Genomic DNA, 16,056 nt, shown 5'->3' on the forward strand with positions numbered 1-16,056 from the left:
AGGCCTGTCGCTGCCTTCTTCCCCCTTAGTATCTCTGATCTACCCACTTATCTCCAGGCCTTCTGCCATGCTCATGGTCAGGACCACCCTCAGTCCTGGCCCAGACTTGCTCCTTTCTAACTTGTTCCCTTTCATTCCACTCCGGGCAACCTGCATGATTCTTCTAGAATGAAACTGATCACTTTACTCCACCTCCAAACAAACTCAGCAAAGGCATTGCAATGAAAACAAAACCCCAACTTTTCACAGTGGTGCAAAAGGTCAGAGGCCTTGCCTGTCTCTCCTTCTCCCCTTGTCTCAGTCCTCCTCCTTAGGTCCTCCTTGAGAGATTTGCACTTCCTCCCAAGCACACCAGGATTCTTCTTGCTGACTCCTTTTGCACGCGCAGCTCCCTTTGCCTGGAAACTTTTCTCTCCAAAGCTGCCACCCCACCCTTTAGCTGGCTCATTTCAGCTTATCCTTGAAGTTGCCGCTTCTTTTGGGAAGCCTTTCTGACTCCTCCAGGTGGGCAGAAATGTGCCTGCTCTGGGATTCCACAGCAGCCTATATGGCCATGTCATGGTGCTTCCTTGACTGTAGCTGTGCATGGGCAGTGGCTTCACTGTTGAGCACCCACCTCAGTGCCCAGTGCAGAGTGGGTGCTCAAATATTTGCCGACTGACTGTGAATTATGCACAAACACAAAACGAGTAGAAATTGAATCAGACATCCAAGGATTGCCTTTGGGGCTAAGGGGAGACTTGACCTGCTTTTCTATCTGGGAGGAAATATTTGAACAACCTGAAGCAAATCCAATAACACTGCCTCATTACCTTTTCCCCTAAGAGCTGCCAGCAAGATTGCTTTGGAGTTAAGTCCTTTAATTAAAATACCCTGGACTAAAGCCTTGGAAGTGAAATGAGGGCAGCAGCCGCTGAGGCAGAGTTGGGGAATAATGGCAGAGCTGGGATTTTCCCAGCAGGGTAGTGTGCCTGGGAAACAAAACGATCCGTTTCAGCTTCAGCTGGCGGGCGCTCACCTTAGCAGCCTGGAGGTGTATGACAGTGGTCTGGTTCCAGGCCTCGTGCTGGTCAGCTCCGGATTGCGTCAGGGTCTGTAAATGGTGCACTGAGTCCTTGATCAGTCTGAAGGCCAAAGCAAAAAAGGTTCAGCTTCCTGACTGAGTGGAAAAGACAACTGATGGGCTTCCTGTGGTCCCTCAGAAGTAGAAATAATGCCTGTTTATTGACCACTTACGTGCTATAAAGCTAAATGATTGATATTCATTATCTCTTTAACTCTTTTAAAGGCAGGCACCCCCCCAGTTTGCTATGGGGAAAACTGAGGCCCAGAGAGGTTAAATAATTTGTCCAGGGTCACACAGTTAGTAAGGAGTAGAGCCAGGATTTTGACTTGTTAATCGCCACGTTATAAAGCCTCAGGGCCATAGGCCAGGAGCTGTCCCCTATTTCTTTCTTTCTTTTTTTTTTTTTTTTTTGAGACGGAGTCTGGCTCTGTCGCCCAGGCTGGAGTGCGGTGGCCAGATCTCAGCTCACTGCAAGCTCCGCCTCCCAGGTTAACGCCATTCTCCTGCCTCCGCCTCCCAAGTAGCTGGGACTACAGGCGCCCGCCTCGTCACCTGGCTAGTTTTTTGTATTCTTTTTTTTTTTTTTTTTTTTTTTTGAGGCGGAGTCTCGCTCTGTCGCCCGGACTGGAGTGCAGTGGCCAGATCTCAGCTCACTGCAAGCTCCGCCTCCCGGGTTTACGCCATTCTCCTGCCTCAGCCTCCCGAGGAGCTGGGACTACAGGCGCCCGCCACCTCGCCCGGCTAGTTTTTTTTTGTATTTTCAGTAGAGACGGGGTTTCACCGTGTTAGCCAGGATGGTCTCGATCTCCTGACCTCGTGATCCGCCCGTCTCGGCCTCCCAAAGTGCTGGGATTACAGGCTTGAGCCACCGCGCCCGGCTAGTTTTTTGTATTCTTTAGTAGAGATGGGGTTTCACCATGTTAGCCAGGATGGTCTCTATCGCCTGACCTTGTGATCTGCCCGTCTCGGCCTCCCAAAGTGCTGGGATTACAGGCTTGAGCCACCGCGCCCGGCCTGCTGTCCCCTATTTCTAATGCAGATTCCAGCCTGACACCAGTATGTTCAGGCCTTTTTGTTGACTGTCATCCTATGGCCTGAGCAAGGAGAATGGTTTTTCTGTAAAGGCTAGAGAGGCCCATCTGTCACCTAGCCTGCTGCAGGTTCTACCCACGGGACCTAAAAACAAAAACGGAAAACCAACCTTTGTCCTGAAAACCACTAAATTAGTCATTTGCCATTTTATTAACCTTTAATCCCCTCTTATTTTCTATTCCCTGCCCGTCCGTCCATGACCCTTGGAATCTGTGTGTAAAGAAAACTGTTTATTAGGCAATATGTTTTTTGCTTTGTCAGGGAATAGATAAGCAGATGTCACATTGAGTTTCAAGCAAGGAGAAATATCGTGACACTTTAATTACCTCGAGCAGCCTTATTTTCCCCTCCTCAAATCTCTCAATTGAAATGTTAGCTCTGTGAGGTCTGGGGTGTTTATCAGGCCTATTTACTGATAGGCCCCTAATGCCTGGAACAGTGCCTGCCATATTATAGGCAGTTAATAAATATTTTTGGAATAAATAAATGAATGTTCCAAGTTGCTTATGATCTTGAAATAACTATTAACCATCCCTGGGACCACAGGTTGGGATAAAAGGCCTCTTATTATATACTGAAAACATGTTTTTCCAGTTTGTTTTTGGTGTTTCATTTTTATTTTTTTATTAAATTTTTTTCTGTGTTTGGTAGAGGTGGGGTTTCACCATGTTGCCCAAGCTGGTCTCAAACTCCTGAGCTCAAGCAATCCTCCCACCTCGACCTCCCAAAGTGCTGGAATTACTGGTGTGAGCCACCATGCCCAGCCTGTTTTTGGTGTTTTAATTTGGGGCAGGGTTCAGAAGATTTCCTTTTTAGGTAGTTAAACCTCCATCTTTTCCACGGTGGTATCTGTGTTTGATCAGGACCTCTCTATTCCCAGCCCCTGGCATATTTGGTCATTCCTAACACAGAGTAGGTACTGAACAGTATTTGCTGAATGACAGAATGGATGAGTCATTGGCTTTGTCCATGTTCCCTGGAGCCTACTAGACCCTGGAAATAAATGAATTCTATTCTGTGGTGTTGTCATATTTTCAAAAATTATTTGTAGATTATGGGATATTTCAAACATACGAGTGAGTATTGCTTTATTTATTGGTATTTGCATATCAGTACATTTGTAGTATTTACATGTGGTACATTCCTTGTATTGCAAATCACCATAGGACCCTAGAGATTCAAAAAATATCTCACAGTAGTAGAAGGACATCACACCTCTGGGCCACCAGAGGTGGCCAGGATGGGGAAGTGATCGGATCCATGGCTGATGCGGGGGACTTCCCCCCTCTCCCATGGCGGCAGGGACTGAGAGGATGGGGGGCTAGGCATGGGGTGGCTTTTTAGAACTGAATCCACGAATGTCCACCCAACCAATCCAAAGGCCCTAGTGTGGCATGGAGCCTGTCCCCAGGTGGGATGGCTGATTTCTCAGCACTGGCTTACCTTGTTGCCACGTGTGCCCAGGCCGTGGTGTAGAGCTCCGGGCAGAGGAAGTCGGCTGCCCTCTGGGCTGGACACCTGGCCAGGTCAGGTGTGGCGAGATATGCAACAGATGGAGGCAGAGATCTCTGTGGCGTGGAGCCAGGGGACATCTGAGTCTGCAGGTAGCTCTTCACCAGGAACCTGGGGGGTGGAAGGGGAGGCAGGTGGGAGGGCAGAGACTCTGTAGGACAGCCCAGCACCCCTCACTCCCAGAGGCAGGCGAGTTCATGCTGGGTTCCAGCCTTCCCGTGGGAGACCCGGGTCACCAGGCCTCCACTTGGCCTCCCTCCTGAGGATACCCCCTTGGGCCATCCTGCCTCGAGGTCTGCAGCCAGGCACACCCCGGGAAACTGTGGAGCTGGGCCAGACACTCTCAGATCCTGAACATAAACCCTTCTGTGATCTGAGCAAACAGAATTTTCCATCAGAACATTGCGATTTTGGGATTTATAATGACTTGTACAGTGACTGGGTGGAAATTAAATTTTCTTAGCTGAAAAAAGAAGGATAAAAGCAAGAATGCTAACAGGAGTAGAAGGATTATAGATGACTCTCAACTGCTGCTTTAGGATAATCCAGTGGTTACAGGTTCTGGGCTTAGACAGCCCTGGATTCCCATACAGCCTTGCTGAGACCTGTGTGATGAACGAAGCTTCACCTCCCAAGTCTCGGTTTCTCTGGCTCTAGGTGGGGAGGACAGTTCTCGGCTGATTGAGGGTTCGTGAAACGGAACGAGATGATATTTGTAGAGTGCTTAGCACAGTGCAGAGTATATAATATGTGCTATTGTATTCCTTTTCTAATTTGGAAAAAAACCAAGGGATGTTATATATTTTTAAAAACACAATAAATGTTGTTTTTCATATTTGCCAGTGAACTTCTTTTTCCTTGCATAGGGAAGCATTTGCCCTGTTTGGTCACCGGAGAGTAGGTGAGGATGAGGCTCTGTCAGCCTCCAGGGTCCACAGACCTAAGAGGGATGAAAAGAAATCACCTGTGTGGAGGAGGCTGACTTGGCCGTTGCTTGGAGCCTCTGTGTGCAGGCTCTGCACCAAGCCTAGGCAATGCTAAAGCGAGCAAGGTAGGGGTAGTCCCTGCCTTCAGGGAGCTCCTAGTCTAGTTGTAGAGTAGAGCTAAAAAGGTGAACAAAAAAATGAGACAATGATAGATTGTGAAACTGCTCCAAAGGAAACAAGGCCATGTTGGGTGGGAGGGGATCAAATGCAAAGGCCTCCTGGACAGAAAGAGGTGTGTGGCTGGCAGAAGTGAGCAGAGGTGGCTGGGTGCGTTGACTTGTGCCTGTAATCCCAGCACTTTGGGAGGCTAAGGCAGGTGGATCACTTAAGGTCAGGAGTTGGAGAGCAGCCTGGCCAACATGGTGAAACCCCATCTCTACTAAAAATACAAAAATTAGCCGGGCATGGTGGTGTGTAATCCCAGCTACTGCAGAGTTTGAGGCAGGAGAATTGCTCGAACCCGGGAGGCTCAGTGAGCCGAGATTGCACCACTGCACTCCAGCTTGGATGACAGAGTGAGACTCCATCTCAAAAGACAAACAAACAAACAAACAAACAGAAAGAAGTGAGCAGAGGCAGGAGGTGGTGGGAGCATCACGGACAGGGAGGCAGGGGTCAGGTCACACAGACCTTGCAGGCCACAGCATAGAATATGTCATTTTCCTACAAGCACTGGGAAGCCATTGAAGAATTTCAAACCAGAGAAAGATGTGATCTTCCTTAGGCTCTGAAAAGATCCCTCCGGCTGCCTGTGGAGAAGCGGGACAGGACAGAAGCAAGAGACCAGGGAGGGGTCTGAGGCTGTGGTGGAGGTGACAGAAGATGGTGGCCTAGAAGTGGATAGATTAGTCATACTGGGGAATTGGACAGCTCCCAAGTGGCACTTCCCAAAGCCTGCTCCCTTTATGGGTATCAGACGGAACCCTCCACCCAACAAGCTTGGTGGGTCCCCAAGGGCTTGGGCAAAGGCCTGGGTCAGCCTGGACCTTACCTGGCCACCTGCAGGTAGAGCACTGTGTTCTCACCCTCATAGGTGCAGGAGGCCGACAATTTGGTGACCAGTGATGGCAGGCCACTCAGCTTTGAGTAGCCGTGTCCGCCACAGGCCCTGCGGCATATCTCAGCTCCCTGAGTGCAGAATTCCGACATCATGGCCTTCATGCCTGTGCTCAGTGCGTGGAGCTGTGAGAACATGGAGGGGGGTTGGGGAGTGTAAGGGGGCCTCTACCATGGGGACCAACCCTGCGCACCACTTACTGAGCATCTACTGCATGCCCAGCTCAGCTCTGAGGTAAGAAGCGTTTCCTCTGCTCACAACTTAATGAATAAGAAGGCCGGTACTTAGCTTCTGTGACTCACCCAGAGGCATACAATTAGGCAGTGTAGCTGTAGGGGCATAAGAGCAAAGGAAAACCTGGCCTGGCCAGTGTCTCCAGGATTGGGAAGAGGGTGCTGCCTGGATTGGGCCCACAAGCCTCCAGGAGTTACGGATTTTGCCGGCCTGAGTTTTAGAAAGCCTGCCTGTGAGGACGGGTGTCTGCTGTAAGCCCACTTACTGGGTTGTAGGAGGGTGACAGGGTCTGAATGTGTCCACCTAAAATTCTTATGTAGAAATCCTAGTCCCCAAGGGTTAGGGCTAGGATTAGGAGGTATTGATGATTAGGAGCTAGGAATAGGAGGTATTATGATGATAGTAGGAGGTGGGGCCTTCTGGAGGTGATTAGGTCATGAGAGTGTAGCCTTGTGAATGGGATCAGTACCCTCATGAAAGAGGCTGCTTCTGGCTGGGTGTGGTGGCTCACACCTGCAATCCCAGAACTTTGGGAGGCCGAGGCAGGTGGATCACGAGGTGAGGAAATCGAGACCATCCTGGCCAATACAGTGAAACCCCGTCTCTACTAAAAATACAAAAATTAGCCGGGCATGGTGGTGGGCACCTGTAATCCCAGCTACTCAGGAGGCTGAGGCAGGAGAATCTCTTGAACCTGGGAGGCAGAGGTTGCGATGAGCTGAGATTGCACCACTGCACGCCAGCCTGGGTGACAGAGTGAAGCTCTGTCTCAGGAAAAAAATAAAATAAAACAAAAAGAAAGAAAGAGGTTGCTTCTACCATATGAGGGCACAGCAAAAAGACAGCAGTCCATGAGCCAGGAAGCAGGCCCTCACCTGACACCAAATGCACTAGTGCCTTGACCTTGGACTTCCCAGCCTCCAGAACTGTGAGAAATAAATTTGTTTTTCTTTTTTGAGACAGGGTCTCACTCTGCTGCTCAGGCTGGACTGGATGGAGTGCAGTGGCACAATCACAGCTCACTGCATCCTTGAACTCCTGGGCTCAAGGAATCTTCCCACCTCAGCCTCCAAAGTAGTAGTTGGGACTACAGGTGTGTGCTACCACACCTGACTAATTTTTCATTTTTTTTTTTTTTTTTTTTGTGGAGATGAGGGTTTCACCATCTTGCTCAGGCTGGTCTTAAACTCCTGGGCTCAAGCAATCCTTCTGCACTGGCCTCCCAAAGTGCTGAGATTACAGGTGTGAGTCACCATGCTGGGCCAGTTTCTGTTGTTTATAAACCACCGCTTTACGGTATTTTGTTACAGCAGCCTCAACAGAGAGAGAGGCTGCCAGGCAGCAGGCCTAGTTTGAGATTTTGGTTCTTGAAGCCCCTGCCTATCTTTGGAGTTTTCAAGTCCTTGGGAGGAAAGTTGTGTCCCTTGATCTCTCTGTGCCTCAATTGCAGTTGAAAGGGTTAATGAGCAGTGCTTATGAAGCATGGTGCCTGGACAGACTGCATCTTACTGTATATGTAAGATTTACTTGAGACCTGTGAGCCAGATGTGTTTAGGAATCAGAGTAACTTTTGAATTGTAGAAAGGCCAAGTGGCATTGAAGGTACATTTTATATAATAGCCCAGTGGGGTTTGGGGCGGCTTTAGGGATTAAACACATTAATAATTTTCCCGCAAAATGTATTCACACTCAGAAGGATAAATCAGGTCAGTTCAGGTCAAACTATGCCACCAAATGAGTTCCAAACAACTGTTTTTCAGAGCTTTGTGGGTTTCAAATACAAATCAGGGGTTGTGGACTTGTGTTCTCTACACTAGATGTGATTGTTTTCTCTTAGCATGTTTGTAGCTCTCTGGGGGCCAGCTGTGGGTAAATTTATATATCAGGGTGCCGTTCACCCAGACGCCCTGGGATGCTGAAAGCTGGGAGGGGTGGGGGTGGGGAGTGCCTGCGGGGATGGGGCTGTGGCTGCTCCCCAGTGAGTGGAGCCATCTTAGCTGCCCTCCCAGCGCCTGCCTCTGCAGACAGCAGGTACCTCAGGCAGCAAGCTGAAGTCTCTGTTCAGAATAGCAGTGTAGGAGTGCTGGAAGAACTCCAAGAGGTTGACTGCCAGGAAATGGAAGGCATAACTGATGGCCAGCTGAGGAAAGAGTTTCTGCTGCTGCGTCTGGTAGTCCAGGACCTTTGCCTCTGGGTCACTGAAGGGAAAAGAACCGGAAGATTTAATCACTACGTGCCATGTCCACCTTCCCCTATCCCTAACACCATAAAAACCTTAAAAACAGACAGTTCCTTAGAACTCATTGCAGAACTTGAACTGACACGAGGCCGTTGATAATCCTTTAAAAATCCCATCTAACATGAACATCCATCCACACATTTCACTGCAGGAATATTGACACGTTTGTTGGTGGGTACTGCCTCTTGTTATGGGAGGCTTATAGAATTCCGGCATATACATGGTATTATCCTAAAACCTGAAAAGTTCTGAGATTCCAACATGTCGGGTCCCAAGATTTCAGATGAAGAGTTGTGGCTGTGCACCTGTGATGATTTGAACCTGGGACTCCACTGCCCGTGTGCACTTGCCGCGTGCTGAGGAATACATCAAGCCTAAACAATAACTCTTAGAGTGTAAACTCAGGTTCGATGGAACCCCAAGGAAGGGACTGTGTCTGCCTTATTCACTGCTGTGTCCTCAGTGCCTGAGACTATGTCCAGCACTTACAAGCTCATAGTCAATGGATTGAAAGAGGGTGTGATTACAAGAAGCCTCCTCTCTGGACAGCAGCTGCTCACCTGGCGCATCTTTCTCATGACCACCCAGGGACACTTCTGCAGCCCAGATAAATGGGCCTCGGGCAGGACAGCAGCAGAAGCCCCTTCTTCCCAGTGGCCCTCTCCTGCAGAGAACTCTCCCAGCCCGGATTCTGAAGCCCAGGCCAGGCGAGGGCGCTGTGAGCTTGCCAGAGGAAAGGACCCTGGGCTGAGGGCCTAATGCACCTTACTGCATTTCACCCTCCACACCACCCTGAAAGGCCGCTTCTGCCACACCCATTTTGTAGCTGAGGAAGCTGAGGGATGACGTGAAATGGCCGAGCTGTGTGTTCACAGAGGGTTCAGTCAGCCCTTGCTGTTCTGTGCTGTGGGGTGGAGGGAGTGGTAGCAACACAACCAATGACAACAAAAGGGATCCAGACATAGACATACCAGTCAGATGCTGACAGCACAGCTGGACAGAACGAGTTCAGCCATACACAATCGATATGACATTGGATTTTGCTAGGCTCGGCCTGACAGAATCAACTTAGCCAGCCACAGTCTGACGCGGCTGGCAACTGACTGACCCAGACCTGTCCAACCCATCACAGCCACACAGAACACAGCCGGACTCGGACAGACACAGAGTTAGACAGACCTGGTGCTACAGGGCCAAAGACACTATCACATAGAGCCCGAGGGGGCAGGCACTGAGGATGCAGGTTAGGCCAACTGGTCAGCCCTGTTAGAGGGAGCCAGAGAGACCTCTTTGACATGCCCAGATGGGGCCAGGCCTGGGTAGATTGTGTGTGTGTGTGTGTATGTGGTGGGTGGCAGTGCCTGCCCCCAGCGCTCTGGCTCTGGCAGAAGAGTGTCAGGGGGAGGCACTGTGGGACCAAGAGGCAGCATATCTGTGGTAGTCAGTCACTGGACACCCCTTGCCTGGGCCGGAGCTGGGATTGGCGGCGGATGACCGAGTAGCGCATGGCGATGACACAGGCCTTCTGCAGTATAGGGAGGACCTCCCCTAGCAGCAGCTCCACCCGCACCACCACCATGGGAAGGTAGTTGCTCTGTGCTGTCCCGAGTTTGATGTATGTGCCATCTGGCAAGACCTGTGTGGAACAAGGACAGGCACAGGGTCTGAGCCAAGGCTCCCCAGGATGCCCCTGCTTCCCCAGAGCTGTGGGGCTCCACACATGGAAGGTGCTTCTCTCCTCAACTGGCGCATCTGGGGTTGGAATGTTAAAATACCAGGCCCTCTCCCCAAGTGCCCTGCTTCACAGTGCCTCTCCTGGGACACCCCAGACCGCCCCACAACGCATAACTAAAGGGGTGATGCCTGGCAGAGTTGGGACCGCCACAACTCCTGCTGGCATTCTGGCTGGTATCTGCTGGGCAATTGGTTGTGTCAGGCCTCACCGTGGGTAAATATTACGCAGATCACCTCAGCTCTATCCTCTCCTGGGGCTGCCACTCCACCCCACGACTGCTCCGTCAGCCTATGTGACGAGCATTTCTGCATGAGAAGTCAGAGGCTCTGTGTCTAAGATCATACTGCTCCTAAGCAGGGTTTCACCCCAGTCTGGGAGATCAGAGCCTCTCTTGGGGGAGGAGGTTATGTGGCCCAAACCCAGCCTGCACAAAGTGCAGGTCCTCTCTCCGGGAAGTACAAGTCTCCGTCCTCCCCAGACGTGTAACCTGTGCAAAGCGACTCAGCATGTTCTCCCTGGGGACCCGCACATGGTCCAGCCGCAGGAAGCCATTGTCCGTTTGATCAAAGTCCATCTTGGGCCCGATGTCCCCAACGACGATTCCTTGAAGGAGATGGAGATGAGGACACCTATCAGTTGAGAGACTGCTTGTTATGTGGCAGGTATCACACACACATTCCAGGTCACAGCAGCCTGTGACACTGGGGTTATTGTACCTATTTTGCAGGTGAACAAGCTGAGGTCAGACAGATGCTAAATCTTGCTCAAGTTCACCTCACCAGTTAGCACCAAGTCTGTCCAACTGGACCCCTCTCTGCCCAAGGAAGACATGTCTTAGCTATTCCTGTGGCCCTCTGGGGCCCCAGGTCAGGGAGGCCACCTGGGCTCTCCTCCTGGCGGGGTCCTTGAGGGAGCATTATGGGCTCACCTGGCAGTGGGGTGTGGTCCCGAAGACTCCGGATTGGCACAATAAAAGCGTGCATGCCCTGCCGGGCTCCTGAGCAGACCAGCTGGGCCTGGACCAGGGCATGGGTAGCTGACCGTCCCACTGAGGGCAGAGAGAGGAGAGGCCCGTCACAGGAAGACTTGAGCATTGCTTTTCCCAACCCAGCCTCCTGGGGCTGGGGTTTTGGATGGGTACCTCTGGGGCCCTGAAAAGTCACTGATCAAAGAGAGGCGGATTGCCCCCAAAAAACCAAGCAAACTTAGCAGTGACTTGGCAAAGGCACTGTGAAATGATTCAGTTTTTTTTTTGTCCCCCACCCCACAACTATTAATGAATTACTCTGTCATCAACCTTATAATAATGAATACAGATAATTATCGTTTATCAAAATCCAGGTGGCGCTAGACCCTGTGATAGACGCTTTCCAGTTCTCACAGGGGAGAGAGGATGATGAGTCCCATTTTCCAGATAAGGAAACAGGCTCAGAGAGTAGAGCGACACACTGAAGGTCACTGGCCTGGAGGGGCAGAGCTAGGATTCATCTGTACCCTGGTCTATCTGATCTTAAAGGCTGGTTTCTTTTTTGTCTTCATTTTTGACAGTGGTCATTTATTTTCTCTCTCTCTTTCTCTCATCACTCTCTCATCTCTCTCTCTCTCTCTCTCTCTTTTTTGAGACAGAGTCTCGCTCTTTCGCCAGGCTGGAGTTCAATGGTATGAGCTCAGCTCACTGCAACCTCCGCTCCCAGGTTCAAGCAATTCTCCTGTTTCAGCCCCCCCCCGAGTAGGTGGGACTACAGACACCCGCCACCACACACAGCTAATTTTTGTATTTTTAGTAGAGATGAGGTTCCACCATATTGGTCAGGCTGGTCTCAAACTCCTGACCTCAGATGATCCATTCACCTCGGCCTCCTAAAGTGCTGGGATTACAGGCATGGGCCACCGCACCTGGCTCATGTTTCTCTATTATGTCTCTGGTCTCCGCCTCTGTCTTCCTCTCTTTGTGTGTCTCTCATCTCTGTCACTCTCCTGCTTTAGTTGGACTCAGCATATTTGTTTTAATTTTTTCCACACAAGGTGTGGGTCCCCAAGTGCCACAGATGTGTCCTGGGAGGTGAAATTCTCAAGTTTGAGGAAGGGGAAATCCCTCCTTGGGGCTTGGTAAATCACCGAGCCTCAGGGACACTTGATGTGGCCGCCACCTGGTGGCCACAGCGGGAGGTTCGGCGTTGGTGGCTTGATGGGGGCTGGTGGTGGGCGTGAGCCTTTCTGGGTGTCTGCAGCAGGGGCAGACAGGCGTGTTCTTTCCACTGTCTCATCACAGGGCCTGTGCTCTGGCTGGTGGCAAGCTCTACTTCTAACTCAGGAGATGAGAGGAACTGGGCTTGTGAGGAGTGCCTGGGACTAGACCAAGTGTGTGTGTGTTTGTGTGAGTGTGAGGCCTTGTCTCTCATGGATTGATTGTCTCCTCTATTTCAAAGTTCCTTTGGGGACTTTCCAACCACTCACTAATGAAATGTTTAACATCCCACCTATTTTACAGAGTGAGAACCTGAGGCTCAGGGAGGTGAACTGACTTGCCCAAGGTCGCCAGCCTAGAACAGAAAATCAATCTGAGGTCTGTTGGACCTCAAAGCCAGTGCTACTCTGCCCTCCAATATTTCTATTTGGGGAGAGATAAGGATTTGGGGGTTGGATGGATACTCACGGTCTCCAGGCCACCATTTGGTGGCAGTCAGCGTGGGGCTGTGTATCACAAACTCCTGGGTGGCTGCGTCATAGGTGGCTTCAGTCTCCAGGCCCTGAAGATATGTCCCTTAGGATCAAGGAGGGATGTTAGACATTGGCCCGAGGTGGGGTTCTTACCTGGGAAGCTGCTTCTAGGTGGGCCTGAACTCTTAGGCATCAGCACGATACAGAGTGGGGCTCAGCTCCCGGCTGTACTTGCAGGCAGTTCTCCCCTTTCATCTATGGGCCGTGTGGGGGACACACAGTTCCCTATAGCCAGTCTGTGACAAGGGATGGCTGCTGATGTTTCCAGAAGGAATGACTTGCCCCACTGGGAGCTCACACAATATGTGCAAATTAGAAGGCGGCATCCCTTCCTCAAGACTCTTGACTGCCATCTGCTGGAATGTTTTCATATTAAACATATGTCCCTCGAAGCATATGAACCTATGACTACCGAGATGTAAATGGGCCCTCTGGAGTTTTGCAGTGCACAACCTAAACACCACATGCAGCAGTCCTGGCTCACCATGTCCCAACTCTGTCTGTGCATACGTTGCAATGATCTGGATGTTTTTGCAGAGTGGGTCCCATTTGGCAATCTGTTCCTCTGAGCCCAGGCTCCTGAGGGCTTTCAGGAAGACTCTGTGTATATTTAAGGCCACATCTCCAGAAAGGGCTCTGTTGGGGAGAGATGCTGTAGTTGAGTAGCCTGTTACAGACGGGGGCCCAGGTACCCCCTGCCTGAGCAGAGTACAGGAGATAAAGGGCACCTGGCATCCTGGTTTCCCAATAAGTCTTCCCTTTGTTGGGGGAAATGGCTCATGGGGCTGGGGGGTTTCCAGGTGATCCTAGGTGGATCCTTCTCTAGTAGGGCTGACCCAGGAGTGAGCACCTGTAAGCGTAGCCTAATTCACGACCATCTTCCAACCAACCCAGGCGCCGTGCTATCAACCGGATGTGGAATGCCCTCCGCATGGCAGCCTTATAACGCTCATTCTGGGTCATGAAATAATTGTCCTTACAGCTAAGCTCTGGGTAACTGTGGATGATGCTCTCTGCAGAGACAGAGAATAGAGGGCTTAGGGACCTGGGTGAGGTTTCTGGCACCTTCAAATCTTCTTACCCACTTGCTTCATGGATCTAGAAAGGAAGTCAGACATTATTGTTATTTTACAGATGACAAAACCGAGGACCAAGGTGGGAAAGTGAATTGCCCAAGGTTACAAAGCTATACAATAGCAGAATTTTAGGACCAGAATCCAGGTCTTCTGCTGCCTAGGACTCTTCTATCCCCCAGGTGGGCTCAGGCAATATTGGCATGTGAAGACTGTCTTTACAGTTCAAAGGAATGAATCTCTAACAGTGGAATTTTAAGGCAAAGTTTGTTATTTGAAAGCAGGACTGCTAATGAAGGACTCTTCTTACAAGAGAAGCATGGGGCATAAAGCAGATGTCCTATTCCCCAGCTTCCCCTTACCAACTTTCCTCCGGAGAGCAGTGTTCTGGGCACCTCCATCAAGGATGTTGGTGAGCCGTTCCACATCAAAGGACTGCATATACCTCTCGCTCTCCATGTCGGGGTGCATTTGTCTGCTCCAGGTATCCCCCAATGACACTCGGTGCACTGGGCTGCCCATCCTATCCTGGATCTGTCTGGTGACTGAGGTGAGACACTTCCGACCCGGCTGCTCCGAGGGTCTGCTCTCAGTGTTGGTCAGTGCAAAGAACCTGTGTGCAAGAGGAACTGCCTAGGGCTGGGTGTCAGTCAGGGCTGGTTGGTAGAAGAAAGACATCCCTAAGTACCTGCATCCCACTCCACCTCCACACTCTCCCTGTGGACGCTGGCTGTGGCAGGCCGTGTGTGCATGGTAGGCATGGTATGCAGTCATTGCTTGGTACATGTCTGTTCAATACTTGTTAAATAAGATTGAACAGGGCCTGACCCCAAAGATTAGGCTCTATCCGCTGCAGTTCATGTTACATGAGTTGCCTAGGGAAATCTTCACAAAAAAGTCAGTGAAGGTTATACCTGAAGAAAATAATCCTGGAGAGGCTGAGTGGCCCCTAGCCACACAGCTGGAGATGGCCAGGAGTTGGATGGGGTCTGACCACAAAGCACATGCCTTGTCCATACTTTAGTTCCACTGTGGAGGATTACTGAGGGCACCTTGGTCTCATTCAGCTGCTCATAAGTTCTAGGATCATTCAGCCCCATTTCTATGAGCCCTGCAGATGTACTGTGGAACTGAAAGGAGGAAACCTGCTCCCTGACTGTGAAGTGTTCCCCTGGAACCCCTGAGTGTCTTTCACACCCAGGCTGGGCCCTGTCTCCTCCACAGCAAATGCTTGACCTCTGAGAAGCCCCTATTCCTTCACAGTGAGGCAACCATAAGGTGCAGTTCATCCTATTTCACAAGTCTCTTGAGTCCATCTGCTCCTTGCTATCTCTTTGGCTAGCATCCAGGCCACTGTCATCTCTTACTTGGCCTCAGTGTCCCTTTTATCTGTTCTCCCAGCTGCCAGGTGAACTCTTGAACTGCAAATCACATTGTTTTCCTCTCCTGCTTGGAATCTGCTCCTTGGGGCCCACTGTTAGTGGAATGGAGTCCTTACTGTGTCTACCCACCTCCCACTCCACCCGCCTCTCTCCTGTGTCAACTAACTGCCATGTCATCCCTGGCCTCCACTCACTCTCTTCCTGCCCTTTGCCCCTGCTGTTCTCTCTGAACAAAGTTCAGCTCCCTGGTCCCCGGGGTGCTCTAGGGTTAGGGACAAGTTCTTATTTGCTTACATGTTCCTCCCACAAGGCTGGGAGGCCAGCTCTGCATTTCCTAGCTTGCAGCAGGCATGCTGTAAATCTTTCCTGCAGGCTGCCATGCTTTTGATCCCCCTTCCTTCCTGACCTCAACCTGACAGAGGCACTGTTGTTATTACCATTTTATGGGGAGGATGTGGGCCTTGGAAAGGGAGGCGACTTTATAAGATCATGCAGCCACAAGTAGCAAGTGAAATTCATACGCAGGCTTTCAAACCAATACCCCTAGCAAGGCTGTGGGGGTGCTGGCAAGGGCCCCATCCTCTGCCCCCTGGAGTCCTGCAAGCACACCTAGTGCAGCTCCTCTCTTCCTGCCTCACCTCTTTTCCTTGCTCTGTTGCCACTACCTCCTTGCTGTTCTGAATGCTCCAGGACTCCCTGCCACCGCCAGCTTTTGCTGGGGTAGCTCCCTCTGCCCAGAACACCCTTTCTTCAAATGTCACCAGGGCTGTTTGCATTGAACCTCGTTTAACCTTGAAGAGGCCACCCTCTTTAAAATCAAGCCCCCTCCCCCAGCATTCCCTGTCCTCCTCACTCTGCTCTCCTTTGTCTCTTTTCACTTACCCTCTTCTGACATTTGAGATCATTTACTAATTTCATATGTATCTGTTTACTTCCATCTCCCTGCTAGTAACACAGAA

General features: G+C 50.8%; 1 protein-coding gene across 3 annotated transcripts in view; it reads right to left on the bottom strand.

The window, feature by feature from the left end:
- Positions 1-16,056, bottom strand: part of ACOX2 (acyl-CoA oxidase 2) — a 33,352-nt gene that overhangs the window by 17,005 nt on the left and 291 nt on the right. Inside the window, exons 2-12 of one of the 3 annotated variants that reach the window (XM_033210280.1) lie at positions 14,078-14,328; positions 13,493-13,655; positions 13,127-13,278; positions 12,578-12,685; positions 10,850-10,969; positions 10,409-10,524; positions 9,650-9,822; positions 7,983-8,145; positions 5,648-5,838; positions 3,602-3,781; positions 1,019-1,124 (exon numbers count right to left, since the gene is read on the bottom strand). In XM_033210280.1, the coding sequence (XP_033066171.1) occupies positions 1,019-1,124; positions 3,602-3,781; positions 5,648-5,838; positions 7,983-8,145; positions 9,650-9,822; positions 10,409-10,524; positions 10,850-10,969; positions 12,578-12,685; positions 13,127-13,278; positions 13,493-13,655; positions 14,078-14,237 (1,632 nt within the window). In that variant the 5' untranslated portion in view covers positions 14,238-14,328. Of the gene's footprint in view, positions 1-1,018; positions 1,125-3,601; positions 3,782-5,647; positions 5,839-7,982; positions 8,146-9,649; positions 9,823-10,408; positions 10,525-10,849; positions 10,970-12,577; positions 12,686-13,126; positions 13,279-13,370; positions 13,454-13,492; positions 13,656-14,077; positions 14,349-16,056 lie in introns of those variants that run through there. The other 2 variants (XM_033210281.1, XM_033210282.1) reach the window with 2 other exon arrangements.

This window comes from Trachypithecus francoisi, unplaced genomic scaffold, assembly GCF_009764315.1.
Source record: "Trachypithecus francoisi isolate TF-2019V2 unplaced genomic scaffold, Tfra_2.0 Lachesis_group0, whole genome shotgun sequence".
Lineage (NCBI taxonomy): Eukaryota > Metazoa > Chordata > Mammalia > Primates > Cercopithecidae > Trachypithecus > Trachypithecus francoisi.